This window comes from Engystomops pustulosus, chromosome 4, assembly GCF_040894005.1.
Source record: "Engystomops pustulosus chromosome 4, aEngPut4.maternal, whole genome shotgun sequence".
In the NCBI taxonomy this organism is placed as follows: Eukaryota; Metazoa; Chordata; class Amphibia; order Anura; family Leptodactylidae; genus Engystomops; species Engystomops pustulosus.
Window position 1 is genome coordinate 119854808 of NC_092414.1, and position 19445 is coordinate 119874252.

Consider the following 19445-nt stretch of genomic DNA (forward strand, 5'->3'; position numbering starts at 1 on the left):
CCTCCATTCTCCTGCAGTGCGCAGATGGGGCATAATTCTTAGTTTTTTCTTGTGATTATTGCCTTATATCATAAACAATATTACATGTGCAATCTGGTTCTGCTCCCTGTTGAACAATAAGCAGGCACCTAGATAAGTGTTTGTAAGCTGGAGTGATGGTATATGGTGTTATAAGCTATATATGCTAACTGCTACCATGTCACAGGTTCCATAGTGAAATAGTGGCCCAGGTGAAGAAACCACAAGACTTCTAGAAAATATCCTTTGCACTAACAAGATCAGAGATGTCAGAGATCAGAGATATCTGCACAAACACCTCATTCTAAAGCAACATTCACACTGCTACCCAGTGGGTCATATATACAGCTGATATACGTCCCCCATAGACGGCAATGGGCACACGGCGCCCTACGGCATACAGCAGCGTGCGCCATATGTTCCTATGGAGAGGGGCGGGGGTGAGCAGCGCTCACCTCCTCCTCCTATTCCCGTATTGCCGTGTGCCCACCGTGCTACGGTACAGAGGGCAACTAGGTGGCCTATGAGGCAGCTAGGTAGCTAGGCAGCCTATGAGGCCATCAACAGCTATTGCCATAAATCAGTGTGGCTGAAAAAGAAAAGGATCAGGGTGTTGTAATGACCTAGTCCTCGATCCAATGTTGTGATGGAACCTGAAAAGTGCTAACCATAAAAGAATGCGAAAATACTTAATGAACTGAATGAACATTGTCATGAAAAGCAAGCAATAGTTCTTCTACAATGTTAGAGCTGGTTTAAGTCATATATAAAACAATTACTTCAAGTTATTGCTACTTTTGAAAGTATTCCTCATGGTAAATTCCGTGTCTCTGCAGCAGCTGCATCCCATTTTTCACTAATCCTGGGATGCAGCTGCTACAAATATAGTTTAATACTTAAATATGCAAATTAATTTCAGAGGCTACTGGGGGCATGGACTAGCCTCAGACAGCTACACGGCAAAAGCTACTCCACACCCCCAGTAGCCACTACAGATCCGCCTCTACCAGTTCCAGCCCATTATTCTGGTGCGTCTCCAGTAGCAATCAAGCACCGTCTGGGGAGCCCTGCACTTGCGCAGAATTCGATTGTTGTCGGAGACGTGCCAGAAGAACAGGCCGGAGTGGGTAAAGGTGGGTCTGTGGTGACTGGGCGTGTGGAGTAGTGTTTGCCCCCCAGAGCTATCTCAGGCTACTTCACATCCCCAGTAGCATCTGAAATTAATTAAACTTTATTTCTGCAGTTGCAGCATAGATGGGGAATCAACCATGAGGAATCTTGCAGAAAATAGATTCTACATGGTAGATTTCCTTTAACTAATGTTAAGGCCTTAAAGGGTCTACAGTTTTTCTTTATTATGTCATGAACATAAAAATCCATAGAGATCAAATAGAGTGTTTTTTTTTTCTCATGACATAAAGAAAGTGGTTAATAGCAAAACTTATCAAAACAATTATATGATCATGCAGCAAATCTATGAAGTATAGCCTAAGAAAAAAGTACATGGCAATTTGTGAAGATGTTCGCAACCATTGTAGCACATATTTTGTAGAGTAACATTTGAAGAACTTACAGGCTGGCCAGGTTCATCACCTCCAAGTATCCTAAACCCAAAGCCGGACTCCTGCCGTCGTAGGTGAACATCTAATTCTTTATAATCTGGCCCTGTTGGTGCATAAATAAGATAGCCATTACTAATAACACAAGTGCAGATGGATCTAACACTAAATACACAGTTTTCAGAGATGAAAATTATTTTGTAGGAATGATGAGTGGTTCATGGATATTATTAATTCGACATGGATCACAACATAACAAATGGAAGGCAAATGCTAAAGGACCATGCTAAAATGACATAGAGATAATGTTATTTGCCATATTAATTGAATTACATGGTACAAAGAGAAGGTTAGTCTCAAGTTAACTGGAATGCTTACTTTCAGACATACATTAAACTGTAGTGACACCATAAATATCATCCTTTATTCTCACTGGTAGCATTGGAAGTTCAATGCTAGTGCTGTGCTAAGATATAAAGCAGCGCTATAGGTTATCTCTGGTTGGAGTTATTCCACATGTAGAGTGCTCAGCCATTTATTACAAGACAGAAGCACTCATCTCTAGGATTTAAAGTATCTAGATAGCATTTTCTCATGGCGTATATGTACAATTATGGAATCATTCACATGGTCTCAGTAGCTGCTCTTGTATGTGCTCTGCTGCAGGTGATTGCTTTATATATTTGACAGCATATGAACTACATAAGTAACAATTATACACTTGTCATTGTTGAGTGATGACATGCAATCTATTGTTTGATGCTGTCACACCATCTCAACCATACATTCACTGTTGTTGACATGTCTACATTAATTTCTTCCAATATCACAAACCTTTTTTTGCCCAGAGTCACTATGATGCTGTGCTATGGGTTACTAGCATAATAGAATGATTAAACCAAAGCTCTTAGAGGCAATCTACCACCAGGTTCAAGGATTGTAAAACAGGCACACTTACATACTGGTGTGACTGCCCTCTGGCAGGATTCACTTTTCTTATGCCCTTCTTTTTACAACAAAGGCTTTAAAAAATATTACAATGAGTTTAAGGGGCTCCATAGCTTGTAATTGAGACTGGAGCCCCTCAGGTTATTTTGCATAATTTTAAAGCCTGCTTTAAAAAAAAAAAAGGTATAAGAAGCTAAAAGAAGAGCGGATCCTGACACAGGGGGCACACAACAGCATGTCAGTGTCCTTCATCCTGGTGGTGTATTTCCTTTAAGTTACATTATTTCACAAACAGCTCAACAAATTAATAATTTTAGTACACTTTTGTGCCACAATACTAAGCACATATGTGAACAATGATCCACACATATTCTAAGATAATTAATATTTTTTCATTGTAAATGACTGTTACAATTTTCGGAACTACATACGGTAATATAGCAACACCATATATGAAAAAAATTTAATTTCTGGGAATGTAGAGTCTAACTTTAAAACCATGTGACATAGTTATTGTGTGACATTTAATTTCCCCATTTATTTTTTTATTTCCCCAAAGTCTGAAAAATAGGAGTTTAATTGAATAATGGAAAGTTTGTAACATACTTTCTGTATCAGTTCAAAGCAGTTTTCAGAGCTCTGTTGTTAGAGATGAGTAGTCGTATTGAATACTTCTAATGGATAAAAGTACTGGTCAAGAGAAGTACCCTTGGTTTTATACGATACACAGCTATGATGACTTAACTACACAAACTGTGCATCTGTATGTCTTTTAGATTGCCAGGAAACATTTTTATCTTTGGAAAATCAGTAATGTAGATTTCTAAACTCCAGTAGAATATTGGCATTTAGATTAGAAGAAGGATTTAGCTTTAATTTTTTGTTTAATATTTAGATTAAATAGGTGTTAGTGTAACTTATAGATGAGGGGTTCAAAACCCTAAAATGAACAATTTTAGTGACATGAATTTAACCAAGACATGATGAGACACTGACAGACACTTTATTTGCCTAGGTGAAATGGTTACAAGTAAATGTAGTTACACAAGGACACAAAACAATGGCCACATATTGCACAGGACAATGGGTGCTATGAGATACTTGCCAGCAGGATCCGATCTGAAACCAGCTCTGGGTGGCACTTGTTCTGAATAGGAAGATGAGGAATTTTCATAAGAAAATGTTGTAAAATGTCTAACTGCGCAACAACTAATTCAGTCGTGCATCATGTGTACAGTGCATGTGAAACATGGAAATACAGTCCTTGTAAATGGAAATATATAGATCAGTTATTACATGTTATTAACATCTAAAATTCAATAACTAGTCAAAAAATAATACACAAGTTGGTGAATACACTGTATGGGCTCACCAGGAGGCCATTTGTTTCAGTGGCACAGCTTCTGTTCTCCTGGGGATACCATGACTGCTGTGGCAAGTCAGTCGTCCCAAGGGTCACCAGAGAAGAATAGTGATTTATATCACTAGCCAACCAGGTGTTTTCCAGTGGAGAAATAATAGGAAGATACAATCCGGCGCTTGATTTAAAATACTTCAATCCAGTTTATTTACTTCAGTCACATATTATGGCTTGGTATAATTTGTGATTTTTTTCTTGCAAATTGTGCATGTTTATCAAGCCATAATATGTTTGGTTCTTTTACTGAAGTAAATAAAATTGAAGTATTTTAAATCAAGCGCCGGATCATATCTTCCTATTATTTCTTCTGTGGTTACACGTGGAAACCAGCTGATTGGGTGAGCTGATCAGAACCCTATTTACATCTCTTTTCCAGTGCGCCCATAAACATTAAAATGTCATAAAATAAAGATATATTAAACATATAATAAGTATGCTCAATGCCACAAAACCTTATTACATAAACATATTGAGAAAACAAGATTCAGTTGTGATTAACAGTGATGATATCAATCACAAATGAATGGAGCACCTACATTTCTCTGTGTAGGAATACAATTTGCTATCAATTTTCTTAAAGAATAACAAATTTATTAAAGGACGTCCCTCCATTTACATTCATGACCAATTAGGTTCAATATACAAGACTTAGGCCCTTGCCCTCGACTGTTTTTATGTGGGAGTTCAATGGGATCTGTCAATTAAACACATAGCTGTTCAACAGATCTTTTCACACATGCATTTTTTTCACGCTTTATGTCTGGGTTGTGACGTGATGCATCAAAAGTAGAGAATGTCCTACTTTGATGCGAGGAAAAATCGCCCACTGAAGTCTATCAGCACGTGATTGGATAGGATACATTCTAGTGCGGTTGTTTTTTCCTACACAAGTTTTCAGGAAGTAACTGAGAGCAAAGAGAGTTTGACACAACTGAAATATGATTTGTTCTACAAAAAAAAACCTTACTGTTGCATAGCACCCGGACTGTACAATAAAACTCTGAACACAATCTGACCCAAATCTGAACACAAATCAAATTTGCACAGTTTTCAACACGGTTTGTGAGAAAGAGTTCACTTATTCAGCAAATACCTATACATATTTCATTTTAATATTCCCTGAAATTACAGTGGTCTGTGCAACAAAGTGCAAAGGGGATCAAACTTTCATTTGAGTCCACAATTTGCCAGACTTGATATATTGGCACTGGATGTAGTCGATGTCATTATAGATATAGCATTCTTGAATGTGACTCTAATAAAAATGTTGCAGCATATGTCTCACAACAAAATCCACTAAAGACTATTAAAATATGTCAAATTGAACATCCTGGGTTAAGTTTCAAGGCTTTTTGATGGTTATATTGAAAAGTTCTGTGGTCTCCATCACATTGGACCTGTGTATGTGCAGCCGCCTTAAAGGGGTATTTCTCGTCTGGGCATTCACATTCAATTTAATTAATCTTCCATACATATATACATTTTTTTTAAATAAGATGTTATTAAAAAATGTTTATCTGTGTGAAAATAATTTCTCATAAATGTAGTTAGTTGATCCCTTAGAAACAAGACTGTGTCCTTGGATACAGCCACCTCTGATGGTGGGTTTGCACAAAGAAACAAACAGTTTTTGCATATGAAATGTCTGGAAGTTACTGCATGTCCCACAGCCGTCCTGTGGTAATGATCACTGAATCCAAGAGGCCAGGTTGGACTCAATAGTGTGTCTAGCCACCGCTGCCAGTGTGCGGGGTGGTCATATCCGAGGAAGCTATCTGCTTTCTAAGGGACAACATGGCTACATTTATGAAAAATTATCTTCACACAGGAATGTTTTTTTTAATAACATCCAATTGAAGAAATGTTCACATATGGCAAATGAATGAAATTTAACCGGTTCACGACCACCCGCCGTGTATTCACGGCGGCGGTCGAGTCGCGCTGTATGGAGAGGGCTCACGGGCTGAGCCCTCTCCATAGCCGGTAAGTCTTTGCTGCATATTGCAAAGCTGCCGGCAGCCTCAAACAGATAGCGGCGCATGGGCGCTGCCATCTTACCTGGGATCGCCGCTCCCCGTGACGTCATCGGGGAGTGGCGATCCGTCTCCATGGTATTCTCGGGTCTTCCGAAGACCCGAGGCTATTTTGTTTTAAACCCTTCATTACAATGTGCTGATAGCACATTGTAATGAATGAGGAGGAAAATCCCCATATACTGTAGTATGGCAGTATATGATAGGATAGATCAGACAACCTAGGGTTAAAGAACCCTAGGGAGTCTGAAAAATAGTAAAAATAAAAAAAAGAAAAGAAAAAAGAAAAAAAATTATAATAAAAAAACCTAAAATTTCAAATCACCCCCCTTTCCCTAGAACTGACATAAATATAAATAAACAATAAAAATCATAAACACATTAGGTATTGACGCGTCCGAAAATGCCCGATCTATCAAAATATGATAATGTTTTTTCAATACGATTAACCCCGTACCGGAAAATAGCGCCCAAAGTCAAAAGGTCGTACAGTCCTAAAAATTATATCATTGAAAATATTATCAAATTTCGCAAAAAATGACACCACCCACAGCTCCATACACAAAAGTATAAAAAAGTTATTAGCGCCAGAAGTTGGCAAAATAAAAAAAAAAAATTTGTACAGGAGGTTTTAATTTTTGTAAATGTATGAAAACATTATAAAACCTATACAAATTTGGTATCCCCTTAATCGCACCGAGCCAAAGAATAAAGTAGACATGTCATTTGGGGCACTCAGTGAAAGACGTAATATCCAAGCCCACAAGCAAATGGCGCAAATGCGGTTTTTCACCATTTTCACAGCATTTGGAATTTTTTTCCCACTTCCGAGTACATGGCATGGAATATTTAATACCATCTCTATGAAGTGCAATTTGTTACGCAGAAAACAAGCCGTCACACAGCTCTTTCCGTGTAAAAATAAAAAAGTTATACATTTTTGAAGGTGGGGAGTGAAAAATGGACATGAAAAAACAGGAAAGGGCCCGGTCCTTAACCGGTTAAATGCCCAGATGGGAATATCCCTTTAAATGCTGTTCTGCCTTAAGAGTCTCCTTCAGCCCCTCCTCTGCCTCAGAACGCTGTGGATATGATGCAACTCTGTCTGCTGGATCTAGATTAAAAGAGCAGTGGAGGTTGCAGGCCTGTGTACATAAGAAGCAGGAGTGCTATACTGCTGGGCTTATGCACCTGTCTGAAGCTCTGGACATCTTTCACCACTCATCTACTAAAATGTAGAGTGCAAAGTATATTTATGTGCCCAAGTGCATATATTGAGTGTGCATGTAACTGTGCTTATATTTGTATGTGTAAAGTGTGTATATATTATAATAGGTGTGTATATAATGCAAATATGTTTCAGTATACTTGTTGTGAGTATACTGTATTCAAATGTGTATATGATTTCTTTTTGTATATTAATCAGTATGTACCTTTTTGTGAAATATGTGTACAATAGATGCATAAATACAGTGGGGGAGATTTAGCTATAGTGACAGGGCCCACCCCCTAACTGCCCTGTCATGTCCAAAGTGACATGCAGCGCAAAAAAGCTTAAAAACATGTGGAGTGTGGCTATTTACATGCCTTCTCTGCCAAAAAACTGGGGCAGGCATTGTTAATCTCCCCTAGTATATCCAATAGCTTGCAATATTCACCAATTGTAATAGTTTGCCACTATATCACATTAAACCCATGTTAGCATAGGTAACCACAATCCTTTAAATAGATAATATACATTTATACTGCATGTCAACCTAGTGTTGATTTTCACTTTATGTAAGGAGTGTATGTGGCCGTTGACATATACAGCAGGTGTCCATTGTGTTGCTATGTCCTAAACCAGACAAAACTACGACCATCAAAGCGATGTTATCGCAATCAGGGGCTTAATGAAAGCCTGTAGGTCTGCCATCTTGAAACTGTTTTATAGCCTGATGGCTGAATTTTATATTAAGACATAGCTACAAGTAACAAAAAACCTCAAACTAAAAAAAATAACTGCCTTTTTTTAGCTAAAGTTTTTGTCAGCTTTCTTTTTCTGATTTTATGTCCTGTTGGAAATATTTGAAACTATTAGAATGTCACACATACATATATATAACTTTATACAATATGTGTAAAGTTTTAATTTGGAATCCATGGAGACTTAAAATATGGAACATACTGTTGTGTACTGGTAATTCTTATGGTAAATTAACATTTTGGTAAAGAAAACAGATTAGGGTTTTTTTATATACTTTCCTTGTATTTCGTTTCACTATTTACAAGATCTTAAATCATATAAAATGTAAGTGGCAAACACATTTTTAATTCTAGAAATAATTTTAGGCACTTTGATTGCTAGTTTTAAGTCCAGTTTATGTAAAAAAAAAGTACTGTATATATATACATATATATATATATACATATATATATATATTTATATATATATATATGTATATATGTATATGAATATATATACAAATATATACAAATATATATATACAAATATATATATATATATATATATATATATATATATATATATATATATATATATTCTTCCAGAATAATTTTAGTACTTAAATATTCAAGGACCATCAGCAACAGGAAGTCTGTTTGTGAGCTGTCACATTGACTTCCTGGTGGTGGTGGTGGGGGGTTTATCATTAAAAGAAACCTAGCATCAAGGATCTACCAAATAAGGTTTATCCTATTGTAGTTTTTTCCTATGTAACTCATGCCCATAGTGTCTTTATCCTTTAAGCTGGCAGAAGCAGAGAAAAAGCTTGCAGAGGTTACTGGGGTGTTGGAGCAAAGTCTACCCCACGCCCCAGTAGCCTCTGCCGATCCCCCAGAACAAAGATCCTTACTTTCGTTCCTTTCACTTTCTGGTCCCGAAGACAAAAATCTCCGGCTTTGGGACCAGAGAGCAAAGGGAAGAAATGTAAGGAGCACATTGAGAACTTTAAGTAGGCAGGATCAGTAAAAGCTTCTAGCATGTGGAATGACCTTTACTTCCATGCCCCAGTAGCCTCTGTCAATCATTTGCACAAATATAATAAAATCTTTTTCTCTTCTTCTGCCTGCTAAAAAGATTTGATAGGGACGCTATAGGCATGAGTTACATAGTTAAACCTACCATAATAAGGTAGATCCCTAATGGTAGGTTTTCTTTAAGTAATCTTCTTGCACCAGATTTTTAGACTGCTTAAGATTATTCATGATAAATGTGGCACATGAGGTGTTAATGTCTCTATTATCCACATCTGGATTTTAAAGATATATCAGGTGCAACACTGAAACATTCTAGTGTGGCTAACTTTGCTAGGTGCGTGACCCCCAATGAGATAGCTATATCCTATCATTGTTAACTAATGAATTGAAGAGGACACAGAACAACTTTCAGGTGCACTGTAATGAAGATGACACTATACTATATTCTACAGATAATTAATGTTAGATCATATATAGTGTGCAGATATTACTTTAGAACCATTTCATTTGCAATGCAAATGAATGCATTAAAAAGCCCACCTGCCTATACAACAGCACTTTGGGGTCCATTGGAGGTCTTGTTTGATAGACTTTTCTCTAATGCTTTTTAGCAGCAGACATTAGATGCCAACTGTGAGGTTTTCCTATTTGTAGTTTAGCTTAATAACAGGAAGAAAAAAAAATAATACATCGTACAGAGTGGAAAATCAATAGTATTTTCTCCATAGAAATTAGCTTGGCCGTATGGCTCTGCTGCAGTTACTAACACCTCATCTGAGAGTATATGATTGATGTCTCACTTAGAAAGATTCTGGCACTGGTGCATTCACCTAAACTAATGCCAGCAACCGCAGCACTTAATGATATGCCAGCATGCTTTCATTCAATAATGATTAATAGTTCTGGACTTCAAATGTTACAAAAAACATTGATTATAAAATAAAAGTAATCAGATACATGTGAAATAAGTAGATTGATTTCATTTCAACTGACTACACTAGGTAAATCTTGCCAAACTGCCAGAGCTAGCATACATCTCCAGGGGAGAATCTTACTATTCAGTCATATGTACTGCAAAGTGTGCAATGAATTACATAGTCTATGCTTGAGAAAATAGGTAAATTCAAAATTCTAGGTATTTGTTCTGTCAATAAATTAAAGTGTAGCCAAACTTTCTTCAAAATTTTATGAAACGCTAGGTCAACTGATTATAATGAAGGTTGTTATATACCTATGTCCTTATTTTTCCCCTGCCTTTCTTCCTTATTTAAGCAGTTGTGTAAATCAAATTTATTGCTCCTAATCAAATGTTCCTCACACTATTTGTAAATCAGCCTTCTTTCCCTATACTCCAATTACAGCTAGAAATAAAGAAACCAGATACAGTGTGTAATGACCCTTTATAGACAGTCTCTAGATAGTCTAATCACCACAGAAAACTGAATCAACAAGGGAGATAAGATTTAGGTATAGAAAGATTTAATCGTTAGCCGTCTGATCAGTCAGATCTTGAACCATCTCTTCAATCAACAATGTTGGCTTATCAAAATAATACAGAACAGTATCAATAATACAGAAAAGTATCAATGCCAGCAAAACAAGATTGGACTGCTCCTATCTTTGAAAGAAATGTATTAACTTTCTTTTATGTGTGTGTGGTTGGGTTAATGGGTGTCCACCACGGTGGCGAAAGAATTCCTTTTGTCAGGATTCTTCTCACTCTGTACTTGCATTACTGTTTGCTGTGATTTATCATGAGCTGCGCTGGTTATACTAATGCCTGATATCTATGATTGTTCTATGTACTCCCTTGGGGCGGGTAATTGTTTTGTGTATGTTGTTATACATTTTTGAAAATGAAAAAAAAAAAAAGTAAAAAGAAAAAAAAAATGTATTCTCTGTAATCCAGCTTGATGCAACGAAAATTGGCTACGCATTTTCTAAATACCTGTTCTAATATCCATATGGTATGTATATTAAACACATAAGCCACCCTCCACCCAAAAAAATACCTGTTCATAATGGAAAACCAATGGAAGATCATTGTGCCACTTTCCTGAATATGAACACTACCCAGAATGTGGGGCATAGGGCTGAATATTTGGTGCATTTTGTTCAAAATCCACATCTGAAAGCCTAACAGTGGAATTTGACCCAGTAATTGACGAGTATTTTCCAATGGAAATTACTAGTAAAAAAATGTGATTGAACCCTTACAGAGAAGACAACTCTGAGGCCAAGAGGAGTCACTGTTTTAGAGAGGACATTTATTTACAATTAAATATACATGTACTACAAGAACTAAGATATTTTATTAAATGGCACTGAAGAACAGATGCAAGTGTGAAGTTTCCCCTGACCATTGGTTTGTAGTTTATACATCAGGAGATGCAAGGAAATGAAGTATCATATGCCAGGCAGTGAATTCTCTGTGCTTGATTGCCTCAACTATTAATCGATTATTGAATGTCCCAAACAAAGGGGAGCCCAGTAGTAAGATAATTAATGAGGAAAGACACTGCTAACCACAGTTGTCTTACATATATGTTCATAATGGAAGACCAACAAAATGTCCATTGATATCAATGGCTTCTGTTAGTGTTTACACCACTTCTGTTGGTTTCCGTTATTTTGGACAGAAAAATAGTTCAGCAGTTTCGATCAAATTTTTCGCTCAAATAACAGAAGCCTAATGGAAATGGTACAAACATAAACTAACGGAAGCCATTAAAAGTCTATTGACGTCAATGTACATTTTAATGGATCTGTAAGTCTACTGTTATATTTGTGAAGGAAGTATAAAACCATGTGTGACCTGGGCCTTATGTATGATATTGCTTCTATCAATCATTTATTGAGATCTTGAAACAAACTTGTCAAATAATGCAGCAAATATAAAAATAGCCTCCATAGCACATGCCAAATGTTTTTGCCAGTGATGTAATTAAAGCCATCCCATAAGAAATAGAAATATTTTGTTTAAGGTTTTAAAATGGAAATGTAATGCAAATATTGCATCAAGAAATATTTTTTTAGTCTTATTTGATGTGCAGAAGCAGGCTATTTTATTTTATTTTATAGAATAATCATACTTACGCCTACTTTCATAGATTGCTCTTGATTTCTCATAGAGTTCGTAAGGGTCAGGTTTTCTTGGATCAAAGGCATCTGTAGAATCAGGAAATGAGCTTCTGTGTAGCGTTGGTGGGTAGGGGAGATTTGGTGGTAGTGATGGTGCTGATAAACTAGTTTGGGGACTTCCTTGATTTTCCCAGTGTTCTACCATCTGCAATACAAAGTTTCTCCATTTACATTTCAAATTCCCTACACATCCAGAATAATAAAATCAAGAGAAATTAAGGTGACTCACAGGCTTGGAACTTTTCCACGGAGAGAAAAAACCTGCAAATAAAGAAAGGGTGACAGGATTAGGAATATTAGGATTATTTTGACTATCATTTGAGAGTGTGCAGTAAATGCCTACACAATTTTGAAACAGTTGTATAACAAAAACATCTGAACATTTTTTTTCCAATGACTCTAAAAACAAGATACATAGCACATTGTATATTACCAGGCTTGCATAAAGACTTGTTTTACTAGTGCCATTTCACATCTGTATTAGGTATTCAGTTAATTTGAACAAAAACATCAGGAGTGGTTGAATACATTCTTTCTCTACCAGAGAGATAAGGTACATTGTTCCATGTGTACAACCTCTCCTGGTTTTAGCTCACAATAACTGAAGGAAACCACTGATGACCTAGAGGAGATGTGAACTGGCCCTAATTGGTATGTACGGCTCAAAGCTCTTCCAGGACCTTCATACAGTGGCTGATCTTTGGACCTGTGCTCCACTTTGGTGTTTGTTGGCCGTTTCTGTAGAGATGTCCATCATAGCTACACTATATATTTGGTTGGTGCTTCTGCTGCACTGTGCTTTGTAGGGTACTATTGTGAAGATGTATTGTGTTGGGGCCTAGTTGGGTGGGCTTAAGTTGAATAGTATGCAGCATTCAAACTAAAATAGTTGTAAAGCCCAAAAACCCTTGCAACCTGGGATAGAACCAAGGTTTTTTAAAAAAAAATTAAAATCTCATTTAAGAGCATACATATATCTGACACACACATCTGTCTGATCTTGTAGGTTTCTATGATGCTAGTAAAAAAAAAAATCTCATTTTATGGTGTTAGCTAAAAGCACTTTATAGCAGTGAATACAGTTAATAATGGCTGGTTACGGACTCCTTCTGCCAAAGCTATTGGCACTTTCATTCAGTTTCTGGTAAGAAAAACAAACAATTGAGACACTGAAATTGAGTTCTGATACTTGAGACTTCTAGGTCAGAGTAACACTCAACCTTTTTCCCTCTGCTACTGAACTGCTGACAGGAATGAAGGCAAGAAATATTAGCTAACCTTTAAAGTGCTTATACTGGCTGGTTTTTTTCATGTTAAGGTCAAAGGAAACTTTAGTTTGACCCACAACATCTATACTTGCCATAAGTTCCCTTCAGTCTTATGGTGGAATTTTACCTTTAAGACACAACATTTATGTCCAGGCACTGAAAATGCTGCCTATTAAATGTCCCTGACTTTCTCTCTCATTTACAAAGTCAGAGTTGTTGGGGAAGAACTAATAAAAAGACGCAGTGAGTGTGACATTTGGATATACAGTAGTTTTCTCAAAAGTATAATAATTCTGCCAGATTTGATAAATAGCTGGGGGTGGTGAAACGTTTTCTCATTTTTTTTGCGCTTCTGGAAGGCAAAGATAACCTAATAAAGCAAGGAAAATAAATAAAATGTCACTGTACAAACAGAAGTAGCTAGCTGCTAAAACAAGATCAATGCAGACCAATATGCAACATTCAGAAAGTTTAGAAGAAAAAGTTTATAGTAGACCCACCCCCAATAAATGCCTCCTTGAACTAGTTGCTACTAATCAATTCCATCTCACTTATGAGTCATTTTAATTAACTTTTAATCAAAATTTTATACACACAAATGTTTTCATTCTGAATTGTTTTTAGTTCAAAATAGGTGTAATAGAGAAAACTCCAAAAGAGCATACATTTTCTCTTTTGCATGTCGGTTTAAAAAAGACAGCATATGCAAGATGTATGTTTTGTTGTAAGTAAAAGTGAAAACTTTATCCCAAGGGGGATAATGGGTACATTGTTGGTGCTTAATTCAATACTATAATAAAACAGTTTTATGGTTTTTTTCAAGTTTCATAGTATATAAGGCTGGAAAATATGCAAGTTCCCGTGATCTTTTTTCTCTCCAGAAAGTCATCCAGGCCTCTCTTGAACATGCACATAGAGTTTGTCATAACAACCTCCTGCGGCAGAGAGTTCCACAGTCTCAATGCTCTTACAGTAAAGAACCTTTGTCTATGTTGATGGTAAAATCGCCTCTCCTCTAGGCGCAGTGGATGCCCCCTTGTCCTGGTCACAGGCCTAGGTATAAAAAGATCTTTGGAGAGATCCTTATACTGCCCGTTCAGGTATTTGTACAGTCGTCGTCTTTTTCTAAACTGAATAATCCCAAATTTTGTTATCTGTCATTGTATTCTAATCCCCCCATTGCCCTAATAATCTTGGTTGCTCTCATCTGCACCAGTTCCAGCTCTACTATATCTTTTTTTATACACTGGTGCCCAGAACTGTACACAATATTCCATGTGTGGTCTGACCTTGGATTTGTAAAAGGCAAAACTATGTCTCTATCATAAAAATCTATTCCTCTCTTGATACATCCCATAATTTTATTTGCTTTGGCAGCAGCTGCCTGGCTCTGGTCACTAAAATTAAGTTTACCATCCACCAATACCCACCAAGTCCTTTTCAGCTCCAGTTTTACCAAGTAATTGACTGTTTAGAACATAATTATATTTTTTGTTTCCCTGGCCCAAGTGCATAACTTTACATTTATCTACATTAAACCTCATCAACCATTTCTCTGCCCACTCCTCAAGTTTCCACAAATCCCTCTTTAAAGCTAAACTATCAACCTCGGTATTTATTACTTTACACAGCTTAGTATCATCTGCAAATATTGAAACTTGACTGTGTAAACCCATTACAAGGTCTTTAATAAAAATATTAGAAATAAGTGGCACCAATACTGATCCCTGTGGCACTCCACTGGTAACCCAATCTGAGAATGTGCCATTAATGACAACCCTCTGTTTTCTATCACTAAGCCAAGTTTCTTTTATCTTAGACAACATTGTGTTTAAATCAGGGTTACCATCTGGGGAGTATAAGTGGTACTACCATATAGGGCCCAGTCCCAGGGCTAAGGATGGGGGGTCTGGTGCCAATGTTATTGTCATATCAGCGCAGCAGGGATCTTTCCATAAAATGCAAGCATTACAATGCCAGGATTTGCAGGATGAAGATAAAGGAGGCCAAGGCACCGGTAGGTAAGTAAATTTATTGTTTTATTTTTGATGGGCCATTTAAAAAAGGTTAAAAAAGTTCATTTATTTAGATAAATACTATATTAATAGAATAAAAATCAAAATTGGATAACAATGTAAACTCCAGTTTTTAAGCTCTGACAAAGAGATGTAAATGGGGGATTTAAATAATATATTCAACTTTAATGACTAAAAAGATCAACCAAAAGCAAGAGTATATGATAAAATGGGAAGCTCGTATGAAGAAAAACTCAGATTTGTAAACCAGGCTGAGAGCTATGAAAAATGCATGAAAGTTAGGGATTTGCATTAATCATTTAGAAAATCTAAAAAAAAAATTCAACTAGGGTGGTACCTTTCTCCTAGAAGACTTGCCAAAATATTTACTAATTATGACTACCTGTGTTGGAGGCATTGTGGTCTTGAAGCAGATCAATTCCATATTGGAGGGAATGTCCCTTTATGAAGGAATTGCCTTAATAGCTAAAGTTCTTAAGCTCAGCATAGCCTTTAGGTCCAGAACTAGCTTTATTAAACATAGGTATAGAAGTAATACCACCTAACCTGAGATGGGCAGTAAATAAAATATTTGCCGCCATAAGAGTGGAGATAGCCAGAAATGGAAAAATCCAGAGTTACTAAAAAGAGAATCCATAATCCCAAGACTAAAGACATATCGTCTATACAAATTCTCCTTGGAAGAAAACATTTTATTAAATTGATTTAAGGGGGAATGGGAATGTCTTAAAGATATCCTAGAGCAAAATATAATGTTAAAGAGAAAAAGAAGAGATGGGGAGGTAAAGAATAAAACGATGGAGAAATGGGAAAATTAGAGAGATCTGTAATGCTGCAATACTATTTAAAGATAACTGTAAAGGGACAAGGGCATTTTTATGTCATGTTAATGTTAACTATGTTATATAATAATTCATTGTTGGATGTTATTATTATGTATTATATGTATTGTTGTGTATTTATATGTAAGTTCGTAAAAAAAAGCAAAATTAAAAAAACACTATACAAATATAAATGAACTTTTTGGCTGGGACCACTGTAATTATGGGGTTTGGTATTCATAATTCATTATTGGGTGTCTGAAGAGGTTTTGGTGCAATAGATGTATTAAGCATTGTAGGGCTAGATTGCTCTGCATATTATGTAGTACAGGTGGTCCCCTACTTAAGAACACCTGACTTACATATGACCCTTAGTTACAAACGGATCTCTGGATTTTGGTAATTTGCTGTACTTTAGTCCTAGGCTACAATAAACAGCTATAACAGTTATCACAGGTGTCTGTTATTAAGATTTATTGTTTATCCTGGTTCTTATGACAACCCAACATTTTTAAAATCCAATTGTCACAGAGGCCAAAAAAAGTTTGACTGGGGGTACAATAATAAAGTATACTGTTACCACTTACATACAAACTCAACTTAAAAACAAACCTACAGAACCTATCTTGTACGTAACCCGAGGACTGCCTGTATACATAGTTTATATTATAAATGTAGTATAAGGAACAATATGCAGAGCAATCCAGCCTCACATTTAAGTTCACCTGTTTGGCGTTCCAAAATTCCTGATGGCAACCCCCCACCTGCTCTCACATCATGAGTCTCTAAAATTCTTTTCCCATCTGAACATTTACTGACAGAGAAGGAGAACATCAGCCTTCTGGAAGGCAAGAAAATATATACGGTAACTTTCCTAAGTATTTCATGTAAAAATGTAGTCACTGCTGATCAATGCAAAAATTCTAATGATAGATATGCTTTAAAGATGAAAAATTCAGAGACCATTCTATGTGACAAATTACTGCGGACATCTGGAGAGGAGCAAGAAGTCTTTTCCCTGTACAATTGTATGGAGTCTGCAAAAGGATGTAACAAAAACTGTCCCAATAGATAAATATTCTAGCAAGACCTAATTAGGAGGGAATGGATAGGACTTACTGAATCATCATACTGAATCATCAAATCTCATTAAACATACCCTGAAGAACTATATACATTTAAATAGAAATTCATCATCACAAGTTTCTGGGCTCATGATTTCCCACGAACCTTATTTAAATCTCCCCAGGGCAATATGATAAGAGACCTAATATGCACATTTGATTAGCAGATTTTGACACTTGATATGAAGAGAAATCTTATAATACCATATGCCACATGTACCCCTTCTGAACCTCTGTAAAGTGTACTGCATGGAAATGAACATTTTGGAAAAGCACAGCTGGACTTATAGTCCTCTATTATAATATAATAAAAATGGGACCCCGTGTCTTGACTTTAAACATAAAGGGAATCTACCACCAGTTTAGTGATGGTAGATGTGTCCTAGTAAGAAGTTCTTGAGGACTTATTTTATTATAGCTGTATATCCTGAGATCGCAGAAATATACCGTAGTATAAGTTATGCAAATTAACTGGGAGACATCACCTGAGCTCCACAGGGAGCCTAATATTTTAATGTATGCCCACCACCGTAGTGCTAGCGGCCCCCTTCACCTATCTATGTGCTCCGCGGTGGGGGCAGAACCAGGCGGGGCGCCAGCGCAATGGGGGTGTGCATAAATTAAAATACCTCTCTCTGAGGCGCTCAGGTGATGTAGGCTAATTTGCGAAACTTTTATAATGCTATATTTATGTGGTCGCAGGATATAGAATTATAATAAAAGAAGTCCTGAGCAACAATGTTCACCAAACTGATGGTAGATGTCCTTTAAGTCTAAGCCTGAGAAACATAGGTATAGTATTTCCTTGAATTTAGGTCATAAAGAAACAAAAACTAAAATAAACTATACATTCTACAATTCGGTCAACAGCTATGAATATTAATTAACCCCTTACTGGCATGAGACATACTACTACGTCACACGTTGGCTGCACGTGTGTGGAGGCTGAGCCCTCTCCATACAAAGTGGGCATTTGCTACATATTGCAGCAAACACCCTCTGGTAACACCCGCGGTCGGGTAGCAATTAGTTGCCATGACAGCCTCAGGTCTTCGCAAGATGTCTGGTTTTAAACCCTTTATTACAATGTGCGATTTGCACATTGTAATGAATGATGAGAAAAATCCCCATATACAGCAGTATGGCAGTATATAGTGAGAACAATCAGAAAACCTAGGGTTAAAATACCCTAGGGCAGTGGTGGCGCAACTATGGCATCCCACCGCAGACTCCGCCAGACACGACCTCTTGCAGTCCCAGCCAGCCCAGGACCCTAGAAGGAAGCTACAATGATAACCAAAGCTTTTTCTCCCTCTTTCTACTGTATTGGTGTCCTCAGGTGCCCATACAATATGTGACAGAGCAGTGAGTCATAATTACTGTTCAAATTGTCGCATTGGCCCTTTGCAAAAATATGTGGGTTTTGGATGTAGTTTGGGCACTCGGCGTCTAAAAGGTTTGCCATCACTGCCCTAGGGTGTCTGAAAATAGTTTACATTTTTTTAAAAATTATATTTAAAAAACTAAAAATTTAAATTACACACACCCTTTTCCCTTGTATATATACAAATATGAATAAACAGTAAAAATCATAAGTATCGCTGGTTCCCAAAATGTCCGATCTATCAAAATATAAGAATGGTTATTCTGCCAAAAGTCAAAAATACCACATTTTGAAAAATATTAAAAAATTCAATAAAAAGTGATCAAAAAGCCGTTCAGTCCTTAAAATTATATTTAGCGTTATTAGCGTCAGAAGACGGAGAAAAGGTTTTAATTTTTGTAAATCTATGAAAACATTATAAAACCGATACAAACGTGGTATCCCTGTGATCGCACCGACCCAAGGAGTAAAGTAGACATGTCATTTTGGGTCGCACAGTGAAAGACGTAAAATTCAAACCCACAAGAAAATGCTGCAAATGTGTTTTTTCACCATTTTCACTGCATTTGGAATTTTTTCCCTGTTTCCCAGTATATGGCATGGAATATTAAATATCATCAATATGAAGTGCAATTTGTTATGCAGAAAACAAGCCCTCATCTTTATATGGAAAAATAAAAAAGTTATAAACTTTTGAGTAAAAAATGGAAACAC

At 36.6% G+C, this 19445-nt stretch overlaps 1 protein-coding gene across 10 annotated transcripts in view; it reads right to left on the reverse strand.

Moving 5' to 3' along the window:
* Positions 1-19445, reverse strand: part of MAGI2 (membrane associated guanylate kinase, WW and PDZ domain containing 2) — a 546118-nt gene that overhangs the window by 70173 nt on the left and 456500 nt on the right. For 9 of the 10 annotated variants that reach the window (XR_011854944.1, XM_072147245.1, XM_072147244.1 and 6 more), the window contains 3 exons: positions 12328-12359; positions 12054-12243; positions 1592-1683 (listed from right to left, as the gene is read on the reverse strand). Coding sequence is in view for 9 of the 10 variants with exons in the window: in XM_072147245.1 (XP_072003346.1) it covers positions 1592-1683; positions 12054-12243; positions 12328-12359 (314 nt within the window). In the remaining variant the exon portion in view is untranslated. Of the gene's footprint in view, positions 1-1591; positions 1684-3630; positions 3673-12053; positions 12244-12327; positions 12360-19445 lie in introns of all 10 variants that reach the window. The other variant, XM_072147252.1, reaches the window with a different exon arrangement.